Source organism: Oreochromis aureus, linkage group 17, assembly GCF_013358895.1.
Source record: "Oreochromis aureus strain Israel breed Guangdong linkage group 17, ZZ_aureus, whole genome shotgun sequence".
In the NCBI taxonomy this organism is placed as follows: domain Eukaryota; kingdom Metazoa; phylum Chordata; class Actinopteri; order Cichliformes; family Cichlidae; genus Oreochromis; species Oreochromis aureus.
In genome coordinates this window covers 1,966,431-1,977,910 of record NC_052958.1, presented here as the reverse complement: position 1 = coordinate 1,977,910, position 11,480 = coordinate 1,966,431, and the positions used below count along the sequence as shown (strand labels likewise).

The 11,480-nt window shown below is 43.3% G+C and overlaps 1 protein-coding gene across 2 annotated transcripts; it reads right to left on the bottom strand.

The window, feature by feature from the left end:
* Positions 1 to 1,839: 1,839 nt before the first annotated feature.
* Positions 1,840 to 11,228, bottom strand: ushbp1 (Usher syndrome 1C binding protein 1). 2 transcript variants are annotated; one of them, XR_004200604.2, is made up of 15 exons: positions 11,017 to 11,228; positions 9,802 to 10,025; positions 9,453 to 9,580; positions 9,118 to 9,281; positions 8,732 to 8,890; positions 8,363 to 8,610; positions 7,641 to 7,781; positions 7,424 to 7,512; positions 7,164 to 7,299; positions 6,826 to 7,033; positions 6,224 to 6,382; positions 4,636 to 4,733; positions 4,023 to 4,145; positions 3,283 to 3,912; positions 1,844 to 2,680 (listed from the first exon to the last, which is right to left on the bottom strand). XR_004200604.2 is itself a non-coding variant. In XM_031758702.2 (14 exons), exons 1-14 carry the CDS (start codon positions 11,020 to 11,022, stop codon positions 3,747 to 3,749), a joined length of 2,049 nt encoding a protein of 682 aa, XP_031614562.1. In that variant the 5' UTR covers positions 11,023 to 11,228; the 3' UTR covers positions 1,840 to 3,746. The 2 variants fall into 2 exon arrangements, 1 of the variants encoding a protein (XP_031614562.1); XM_031758702.2 differs by having other exon boundaries at positions 1,840 to 3,912.
* Between the last annotated feature and the right edge of the window lie 252 nt (positions 11,229 to 11,480).

Sequence of the window (11,480 nt, the reverse complement as noted above, 5' to 3'; positions counted from 1 at the left end):
TGATGGTTTTAAGATGGTTTGCAGAACATGAACATGAAATCAGCACAAGTAGATGAAGATACGGTGGTGAGGTAGCTCCAGCCCCTTGTCCTTCTGCTCCCTGATAGGGATAAGCAAAAATGGATGGAATTGGTACTGTTAGAGAATGTGGGGATGCCAGAAGAAGCAGGAGATACCAGTTTGTTTATTGCATCAAAAAGGACTTAAGGATTTCTCTTCCATGATATAAGATTAGCAGGAGTTTGTAGTTCTGGCTTCCTTTATACCAACATTATAAAAACAGTTGTGCGCTATCTCAGATGAAGCCTGTGCATTTCTAATTTTTACCACATGTACTTGATATACAGTATGTGTTCCATTACAGTAAATCACATACTGTTGGACTCATGATTCCTAAACTGCAGAGCAGAAAATTGCGTTGTACAGAGAAGCACATTAGAACAGAAGCCCGTTGTAAAAATTACCTTAAAATCTTGTTTTTGTTCATTTTTCTGATGTGGAAACTGTTTCCATTAAAGCTGATCAAAGCACAGTGAAACACTGATCTTAACTGAATTTGTAAATCTAAACAGCTTTCTCAACCTGCTGACAGGCAAGCATGCAATCCTATAAAAGCATGAAAATCCCCTAAGTGGACTTATAATGTGCAACAAGATTTCAGTCTTTATCTGTCGGCCTCAGCGGTGCGATGGGCTGCTGGCCTGAGCTGTTTGATCTCATTATCTGAGTGTGTGTGAGCACAAAAGCAGATGTGATAGGCCATTTGATTGAGGTCAAATCTCTTTTGCGCTCCACCGTGCCAAAAGCACCCTCCATCATGCTCCGACCTCTCCGATGGGCCGGCTGGTGTCAGAGAGCTCAGGAGTGACATGTCAGGTCAGCGAGGCAGTGTCCTACGACACAAAGCAGAGAATAGAGGAGTAAAGAGAGCAGGAGATGGAGTGGAGATGGAGTGGTTGTGGTAGGTGAGCTAATGGCTTTGAGAAAGAAAAGGTGCAGGCTTGAAGGTGCAGGTTGTGATCTCTTTATACAGCGTACGAAGGGACAAATTATTAAAATGTGGGAACGGATGCAGAGAGTAAATGACTTGACCTAAAACCCATGGGTCAGCACCCCCCACCCCTCCACCCCCATCTCCGTATGTGCATGTGTGATTGTGTCCACCCCCACACTGATTGACAGCCGCTGTCTTTGTCTAATAATGGTTTGGGTATTTTTCCCAGGCACTAAAAAAACCGCCGCTATGCACAGGCTGGAGCGGAGGCTGCTATACGTGGGGGTAGAAGTGTGTCCAGAAATATGGAGCCTAAACGTTAACAGATGAGACTGTTGGGGCTAATCGCTCGGTTCTCATGCTCTTTGTTTGACTTTCTAATCTCACATCCTTTGGGAGTGCACTTTTGCAAAACTGTATTTCAGCGCATGCTTTAGCGCGCACGTATCAGCCATCACTTTATCATGAGCTAGATTAGATTAGACCTTTCACCCTTTCTCACTTTTTAATGGTGGAAAACTGCATTAGTGCACAGGTGTTTAACATTACATTGAACTATTTTGTTTTTGCTCCTTTGTAATAATGTTGCAAATGAATTCAAATGAATTAGGATTTTACATGCACAGAAAAACAGCCAGAAGAGACAGCTGTAGTCATTATATGTCTTTTCCTGTGTTTGTGGACAGTGAATGGGTCAGAAACGGCTCAATGTTGAAGGTCATTTTATTATTTTATTAAAAATGTTTCAAATGGTTGGCTCCAGTTTTGTTTAAAGAACAAAAACATTTTAGCCGAGCTAAAGTAATGCATCATCTTTAAATAACAAAAGGAGGATATTAGAAAGGAACCCAACAACAGCAAATATATATGTGTTTATGGATCATTGAAGTTGGACATTTTTTTGTTGTATCTACTAGATCTGGAATTCTCAGACAGTAATAATGTAACAAAGTATATTGAATGATTACTGAGGTTACACTCTGTTAGTATATTTTAAATGAAAATAAACATTTTACTCCAGTTTGCCGCAGTGGCAAGATATTTGGGCGTTCAATGTATTAAAAAATAACACGCTGTTTAAAATGAATAAACTGTCACTACTTTTATTTTGATAACTGAAAGGACGATTTTATGATTGCAGACTTTTAATAGAGTGCTTTTAGTTACCAGAATAAAACATCTGAATACTTTTTCCACCTCTCGAGGATAAACAAAAGAAAAAAAATCCTTTTCTTTCCAGGAGACATTTTGCTTTATTGCGTTGCCTTTGACACAAGAGTCACACAGAGGTTACAACAATCGTGTCATCGAAAAAAACCTTTGATGAACTCAGAAGCTTAACGCAGATCTTAGAGAGCGGCAACACAAAATGGAAAGATAATTGTATCATCTGCTCTAATGGCAGCTATTACAACAATGGCGATGGTGACCTGGAGGCACGGGGGGAGCGGGAGGACGGGCCCTCTCCGGTGACCTCTGCTCGGGAAAGGGCGAGCTCAGGCAGGAGTCGGAGCGTCAGGGGCTCGCCACCTCGTCTGGCACTGTGAACTCTCCATTCACAGCCTAACACAACAGGCAGGCATCGCTGTGACCCTGTGGGTGTGACACTCAACCTTTGCCTTAACCTCCTGACCGGCAGTCACAGCTGCAGCTAACCGGCTCGGGCAGGTCAGGGCGCAGTGTCAACTGGAAGAGGGCGAGGGGTGAGAGATGAGAGCAGGGAAGATGGAGGGGGAGGAAATAAAGAGTAAAGGCAGAGAGATTGAAATATGAACGAGTGGGTGACAAGATGAGAAGCTCAATAAGCCGGGGTCTTAAAGGGTCAATCCACTGAATTTAGAAATAATAATTTAAAAAACAACATATTTCCTCAGTGCACATTACTGACCAAGAAATAGGTACACTAGAATAAAGAGGTAACAAGTAAGGTTTTTACAGGGTATAAAGAAATAATTATATTATAAGTACATTTAAATACTGTGTCATTTCCTGGTGATTTAGCAGAAAAACAAACAACATAGATACGCCGTACTTTTCAGGGTCGGACTATATTATGGAATAACTTAACATTGACTAACGTCTGGGTATTTTACAGGAAAGGAGGCACAAAGTGTGTCTCCTTTGCAGGAACGTGTTCCTCAGTATATTTGGATTACAGCACAAATGTACAAGGCAGATATTTCCAGATAGCTGAACAATAACCATACACAAGGTAAGTTTGGACATATGAGTGCGAAGCGAAGCTTAGAAAATGACACAGTAGGTACGCTACTATGTCGACTACTAACCCTGCTCGGTCGCAAAAGGAGGGATGACTGGGAGCAGCTTGTTGGCATTTACAGGAAAATGGACGCGTGCACTGTTGAGATCAGTCCTGAGGCCTTCAGTGGGCTCAGTCTTTGAGTCCCGGCTGTTTGTCCAATGTGTCTTCTGACGTGTGGATCCTTTTAGAGACGCGAAGCTTTAGAGTGCAATTCAGTTTATTGATAAATCTTACAAACATCGAAAAGGTAAAAATCACAGTGTTTTCTATGTTTTATTTTTTACCCCCTAAGAGCCAAAGAAAGTGCTGGATGTCATTAATGATCGCTACATAAATAGATATTCTTTACAGGGCCAGAAGAAAGCTAAAAATATAAGCACCTAATATAAAATAGATAAAAGCAGAAATCTATATTCGTCATATTTGTACATGTAGCTGATGTGATTAAGATGTGGATGTCGAGATGGCTTTCAGCGAAGACTTGATGTCTTATAAAACAGTCTCTTCCCTCCTCCACTCCAAGGCTTCCTCTGCAGCTTTTGCAGCTCCGCCCTGGCCGTGTCGACTCTCCATCGAGGCCGCCAATTTCTGCTCCAGCCGCCACACCTGCTCCCGATACTTCCTCCGTATCTGACGGTACGAACTCAAGGCTTTGCTGCGACGAAAAGATCCAGATGACTTTTTAACTTTGATTCAAGCTGAGCACAAAGGGCCTGATGAACAAACACCAAAGAAGTAATTCAGCAGCTTTCTTTTTCCATTCACCTGTGAGCTTGTGTGAGGCGAGCTATCTGCTCTGCATTGTCCCTCCTGTGGGAGGAACTGTCTGAGACGGCCGCGTTCAGTGACTCATGGACCAAAGCCAGCCGCTTCTTCAAGGCTTGCTCCCTGGAAAAGAAATAGTGAGGTCAGTGGAGAAAACATCCTGTGAGGTTATTCATTTTGCTGCAAGCACAAAAGATGTTTACTCACAGACTCATATTTAATATGCGTCCTTGGCCTTAGAGCCACTGTGACGCATTGTGTCAACAGGAGTGCTTTATTTAAAAGTATTCAGCACTCTAGGTCAGAAGAGAAAAGGTGCTCTCTGAAGCACCTCGTGGAGAGAAACAGCTAGAAATTCTTTATGTGCAAAGTCTGCAGCGTTCCTAAGCAACAGTTCAAAGCAGCCAAGAGATGTCTGAGACGTATGACGCATTTTCAAACCTGATTATATTCAAGTACGTCCACATATTCAACATCCAGATAATTACTATCATAATTATTATCAGATTTTATTGTTAAGACACGAAACCAAAAGTTGTCAAGCGCTAAAGTGCTTCTATATAGAGGCCATATAACACCGTTAAGTATGGAAAAGACTGAATCCAACCCTCACCTCTGCAGGACCGCCTGCAGCTCTTTCAGGATGGGTCTTGTCCTATAACCAACGACGTCCCCTTCACAACCGAGCTTCGCTGCATTCTCACAGAGCCTCTGAAACACAACGTTCAGTTAGGATAACGCCCAAAGTCCCAAAGGTGTCTTCCATTCATTTCTCTTCTAGCGTATGTGCACTTTGATCTAAAGCTGTGGCTCCCAGGCGTTTCAGATTGTCAGGATGCGATGTCTCCTCACACCCTGCTGCGAGCAGTTCAGCTAAAGAATAAAGTTTCCTAGCTCAGATTTCCACAACAACAACATATCCACAACAAATCTCGCACAAGTTTCAATCAAAAATCACCTAGGATTTGAACATTTATGGCACATGTGGATCTGACAGCAGGCTGAGGGGCAGCACTGGCAGCCAGGAGGATTTTTTGTACTGTAAGATAGTTTATGGTTTAGAAACATGGAAAGTGAAAAAAGGGGAAAATATGGACGTGTTTTTACACTTTAAGGCTGATGGGATACTGTCGGGCGTGGACACCGAAGTTTGTGAATAGGATAACCTGAGAATGAGGTGGTCTTGATATCCCAATGTTGACCTCAAGGTCAAGGTCAGAGGTCAAGTTTTCTGAAAATCTTGTGATTGTGATTAATTGAGATTTTCTAATTCATACCATACGAGCTACCAGGAGGCCGGGGGGTAGCACCGGTGGTCGCCAGTATTTCTTACAGTTCAGTGTCCAACAGTGAAGTGATCCGCGAGGCCCGGAGTGTTGTGGGGATGGAGCTGGACTCTCTTAAAGTGGTATCAGAGAGGTGGACGTTTTCCAGGACAAGGACGATGCTGGACGATACCTCCCAGCCCCCACATGACGTGCTGGCCAGTGACAGGAGCGCGCTCAGTGAGAGACAGAGGAACCATCCCTGCCTGTGGTCAGCTACTGTTCTTACTGTCTCCGAGCGATGTGACCACATAATTTCCTCGAACGTATTCTGAATCTGAAATTTCACATCATTTGTTTTTATCATTGACTGTATCAGGAACATAATACTTGGGTCTAATTTCTCCACCTGAGCAAAATCAGTTGGTTGAGACGTCTGCATGTACACGGGAGCATTTATTACACAGCATGGGCGCTGACTGAGATTTTAGGCGAACTAGCCAAACAGGATACAGTCTGCAGAAACCAGGCAGCGTGCAGCACATGAAGTTTGAAAGCTGTTCCCATTTGTAATCTGGAGGCAAACAGCCAGTGCAAATTAACATCACAGGGTCACAGAAAGCTAAAGGAGCTGTTCCACTCTTTGTCATTTGACAATGACAGAGATGCGCGGTACGAATCTGTGCTGCAGTGACAGGACAGCTCAGCAGAAGACCTTGTGGAACCAAAATATCCTTCCTGGCCTGGAGGGATTCTGCTTTTGTAGATGTGTGATTTCCCACGTGGGGCACCCATATTTGAATCGGGTCTGTCACAGTAGACCAGCGTCCTGCTCCCTCTTGCTCGTTTCACCTTGACTTTGTATTATTTTCCAATTTGAAAAAAAAGAAAGGATAAAAACCCCGTCTGGATTGCTGCTGCGGGAGTGTATCCTACCTGTTGTTCAGTCCTACGATCCCCCACCTCCTCTTGGAGACCTTCTGGGATGAAGACTCCAGCTGCTCCCTGAGCCTTCTGCCCCATTAAACTCCACTCCAGACACCTCAGCTCTTTCTCCTTGAGGCGGATTAAAGCTCGCAGATCTGACATCTCCTCCTGAACAAAAACGGTTATTTAAAGAGTAAATGGCAGCTACATGATAGAGAAAGATAAAGTGGGGTCATTTTACATATCAGCTGTAGAGGCACAAAAGCCCAGCTTTGGTTCCTCTGTTGATTTTATAAATATAAAAGATTTCTTTAGAATATCCTGATGTTGTGTCCCATGATTTTTCTTTTTTGTTTACATGTAAATTCATGAAACTCTGTCTCGTTTAGCTGGTTTGCACTTTTGTTTGAGTTATTAGGAATTAGGTCAATCGGTATATTCATGGCGTCTCATCCACTATATCCCGTATACATATTTAGAGTACTATGCAAACAGTGTTTTAGGAAAGTATGCAATCTAAATATTTTACTCCTCATAATGTCTTTGCATCCATACTTTTGCATGCTTTTATATTTTTCCTGGGAATGGTGTGATTGTAATGTACATCATACCCTGACTGAGATCAGTTCATAAAACAGGGAAGCCTTCTCCTTCTTGTTATCAGCAGGTTTGTCTTTAGTCATGTGACCCCCTCTTTGTCCAGGTGGGCTCAGTCTGGCCTCTACTCCCGGACCTGCCTTAGGGAGGCAAATGGCTGCGCGGTCCCTCTTCAGGCGCTCAATTTGCTGCCGGAGAGCCGCCTCCCGATCCTCGGGCGTCCTGTGGGGTTACTTGCAGTGAACAAGCTGACAAAAGCGCAGCCCAAGAAATTTGCATATTTGAAGTTCCTACGCGGTGATCTCGAACTCTTTCGCTAGCTTTGTTGTGTGTAAGCGTTTTAAAACATCACCTCTGCCCCGTGTGACTCGGTGTTTCCGTCTCCTCTGTGACCCCTGCTGTTGAGAAGGAGGTGGACAGCTCTTCAGTTCCCATTTTCCTCAGCTGAGCTAATGGACTGTCTGGGTCCTGACTGTCACCGATTGGCTCTGATGATGGGGAAAAAGAGAGAACCCAACTGTGTCTGATGCACGATTGAAAGCCGTATATTGTACACGTCAGTGTCTGAGTGCCCTTTGGTGCGAGCAGTATAAAAACTTGGTATTCCATCACCTGCTGAGACACTCTGCTGAGGACTGCTTTGCTGCTTCCTGGCGTCATAAAGCGACAGTAGCTCGCCGTAGGCCTCTTCACACTCCTCACTGTCAGTCACAAAAGACAAAACGTGACCTTGCTAATACTGTTAAACCGACCTGTGCATGCTGATGGTTTCTGACAGGTGATAACAAACTCATCAAGCGTTGACACAGACAGAAATGTTTATTTGTACCAGTATCTGAGAGCCGTCTGCAGGGCCGAGCAGTCGGACTCAAGCCTGTTTAGCGTGAGATTGATCTGCTCCGACTCTCCTTTCCTTCGCTCCAGAGCTGCAGTGAGACGTTCGTTTCTGGCCTTCAGCCTCTCGATGCATCTGCGGTAAAGCGAGTGAGGATGAGGGGATTAAGAGTGAAATGGCTTTAATGATCAAAATAATACATGTCGCTAAGGAAGTAGCCGCTTTATTTCATTGGTTGAGTTAATCTTCAGCAATTACATCATCAATCAGACCAGTGAGATTTGAGATTTGACCCTTATATGCACTTTGAGGCGGTCTTCAGGAGGTAGAGCAGGTCATCTACTAATTGCAAGGTTGGTGGTTCGATTCCTGGCTCCTCCAGGCCGTATGCCAATTATCCTTGGGCAAGATACTAATTCCAAGTCAGAGTGTGAATGATAAATAGAAAGTACTGGTGAATGCGGCATGTTGTATAAAATGCTTTGAGTACTCTGTTAGAGCAGAAAGGTGATAAGAACCAGTGTCTTTAAATGAGCTGTGGGAGGTTATAAGAACAAATGGTCATAAGTCAAGTAAGTGAACGGGTCAATAAAAACTGTATCTGTCTTTCTTTACATACATGTAAATACAGGGACAACGTGTGTCAACAATGTGGTAGCAGAGTTTTTATTTTTATTTATAACTCCTAAACCTTCTAAGCTGCTAATCACTCCCACCTGTTGAGCCGCTCTGTCTCAGACTCCAGGCTGAGGGGGCTGGGACAGGGACTGCCCGAGTTAACTGATCCCAGTGGAGATCCATCCCCACCCACAGTCAGAGGCGTCACAGCTCTGTTGGCTCTCCTGTGGAGTAAAGGTGAACCGGGATAGGGAGGCAGGGCCCAGTCTGGACTTAGGGCCCCAGCAGTGGACCGGTAGGAAGGAATGTGGCCGCCAGACCTCCAGGCTTTATGGAGACCAACCAGCTGAAACACAGGAGAAAGGCAACTGCACTGATTCTTGTCAGTCTCTTGTACTGTTTAGTGCATCTTTGTCCACTGAATGAGATTCATTCTGGCTAATAAAGTACGAGACACCTTCTCCCACCTTGTGCTTCTCCTCTTCCACCGGGCTGATGCTGCTCTGTGGCAGGCTTCTGAGAGCAGACTCCTGTTTGTCCCCATCCAGCGTGTCTTCCTGGTACTGGTCTCTTGGGAAGGTTGACGGGCATGAAATCCCAAACTCTCTTTCCATCTCTTCCAATATCTGTGGGAAATGAAGCAGCATCATGAAAGGGACTGATGGGAGTCTAAAGATAGTCTGTACAATGACATTTTTTTCTAATAAACCGATCCTTGCTGAATTTTCTTTTTTTTATGAAAGAAGAAGAGCCAATATATCGACCTGAAGCTCTTTTTTCTTGGGCTTAGCAGCTTTAAATTACTTAATAGATATTTTAATTGTGATTATTCTGATTTGTTTTTAACTTATACCTGGCTGGCTTTAACCCAGTTCTCTTGAGCTGCTCTCAGATGTTCTCTGTGCTTTTCCTGGTCAGAAGCTGTGATGGGGGCCGCCCAGGTCCTTCTGAAGCTGATGGAGTCCTCCACTGATGATAAGACCTCCTGGAGTTTGCTCCAGACAACACCACTGCCTCCTAGTGGATAGAAAGCAAAGGTACAGGGATATATGCACTATTGCAATAAAGAACATAAACATAAAATATTAATTGTTCTCTTTGGTGGAAGCTTCTGAATTGGATGAAAGTGCATGGCATCCAAACTGATAAGATCTGCTGATGAACGAGTGGTGCTATGGTAACGCCAACCTTGGTCATTCAGCGGAGGTTTAGATGTTGGGCTGTTTCTTTCTGGGCTGCTTCTAACGAGCCGGTGAGACAGAAGATCTGGAACCAGAGGCCTGGATGGAGCCGGCGGTCTCGTGTCATCTGGTTCACTGCAAGAGTAGTGCGTTTAGACGAGCTATAAGTTGAATATCAAACTCCCTATTAATGTGAAAATATGTGTGGTATTGGCCACAAGGATGAATACAAATCCACAGATTTCAGGTGTCTTGTAAGGGTGGCATTAGTATTCAAGTCAAAGTCGAGCCAAAGGTGATGCTGCAGTAAATGCTGCTAAAGTAAATCACGCCATTGCGCCGGACGCCTCGCTTACCTCGGTGCTTTTAGTGACCCCATCTTCTTGTTCAGTTCAGCAATGATGTTGAGCAGCGTGCCCACTTCAGCCTCACACTGAGCCAGCTCTGCTGGTGTAGGCTCGAGGATGACTGCGGGGTCACAGCCCTCGTGGTAGAGGGGGATATAGTCACTCGGGCTCATCGCCTCCTTGTCACACCTTGACCCTACATCCAGACTGTCACATCTGCTTCGCCTGAAATCCTACAGAAACATGGAGTCGTGTTTGGACTGAAAGAAAAAAATAACTCGGTGGACCCATTAATTTAGTTTTTTGCTATATTTTTCTGTATATTTCTGCAATCTGTCACTTCTGTGTGGACCAATAATAACACACATCACACCCGATGTATGTAGCCTTCTTTCTTCCTGTGAACAAACACCTATAAGCGAGTACAGCAAAATAATCTAATTATATAATGTATCAGCATTAAAAATCTGTTAGGCTATTGAGCCAAACATGTTTGGCAGCCATTGTTCTGAGCAACGGAAAAGGAGGAAACTAAAACATCCTGACATCCAACTTCCTGCCAAGCAAATATTTGTGGACCGAACCATCTATTGTTTTCATGAAGAACGCTGAACAAATCTCTCAGACACAAAATGTTGAATCAGAACAAAATGTAACTCTTTTATTATGGAATTAACTATAGTTAGATGTAGAATGAAAATGTACTTTTTAAACAATTAAACACATACATCTTTTTTAATAACACACGTATATATGGTGCAGGCCGGAGTTGGCAACATACTTGAAATTCCTTATCCTCATTATCAAACTATTCCCAGTCAGTGTCAGAGAAAAGTCATTTAGGCATGAAAATGGGGAACAAAGACCTAACATATACTGTCAGACCAACTGTCTAATTTCAAATTTGTGGATTTAATTATTTATGTGCAAAGTGCATGTTTCTAAACAGTAAAAAAAACTTTCTCTGCCTTATCAATGGTGCAGATTAAACCATTTAAAGTCTGTATTATGGTGGTGCAGCAGTTCTGCAAACAACAGTTCTTCTCTTATGGGGCATGTTGGAACAACATGCGACATCTGCATTAGACATTTATCAATGACAGCTCTGAACTGCATTACAAACTCATGTACTGTGTCACATATCATAAGCTTTACTGGATTTGTGTTGCTCCAAATCTCACTACACCTTCAAAACAATCACTCAAACATTTCATCATAACTTACCTCCATGCTCGCCGATCTGTGTGACTGCAGAAGTTACTCAGTTTACACGTGTGTAAAAAAAAAAAAAATTGACAAAATGAGGGGCTGTTTTCTTCACTCCTACTATTTTGTGTAATTATAGTTTCCAAGAGTCAGTCTCTGTAATAAGTCTGCTCTCTCCATGTCTGCCTAACACTGTTTTGTGTGATGGGTGAAGTAAGTGGAAAAGTCATCCCCACCCATTCCCTTTCACTCTGAGTCCTTTCCTGTTTTGTCCGTAGTGTGCTTCCATGTCTGATTATGACCAAAGGGGGTGTGAATTATCCTATCTGGTTATAATGTGATGTATACACCGGAAAAATGCTATCTGTTTATTTTTTGGATACATTCTGCACATTCTCAGTGTTGGCAAAAATATAGTAAAAGACTCACTTTGGTAGAATAAACTCAATACATCAATAAATCAATCGATTACTTATGCATGA

What these genes read in the sequence shown, in the direction of transcription:
- ushbp1 (XM_031758702.2), bottom strand. An exon ending in TGGAAGAGGAGAAGCACAAG is followed by an intron (nt 8,611 to 8,731) that starts GTGGGAGAAGGT and finishes CCTGTGTTTCAG; the next exon opens with CTGGTTGGTCTCCATAAAGC. An exon ending in GAGACAGAGCGGCTCAACAG is followed by an intron (nt 7,782 to 8,362) that starts GTGGGAGTGATT and finishes GCTTTACCGCAG; the next exon opens with ATGCATCGAGAGGCTGAAGG.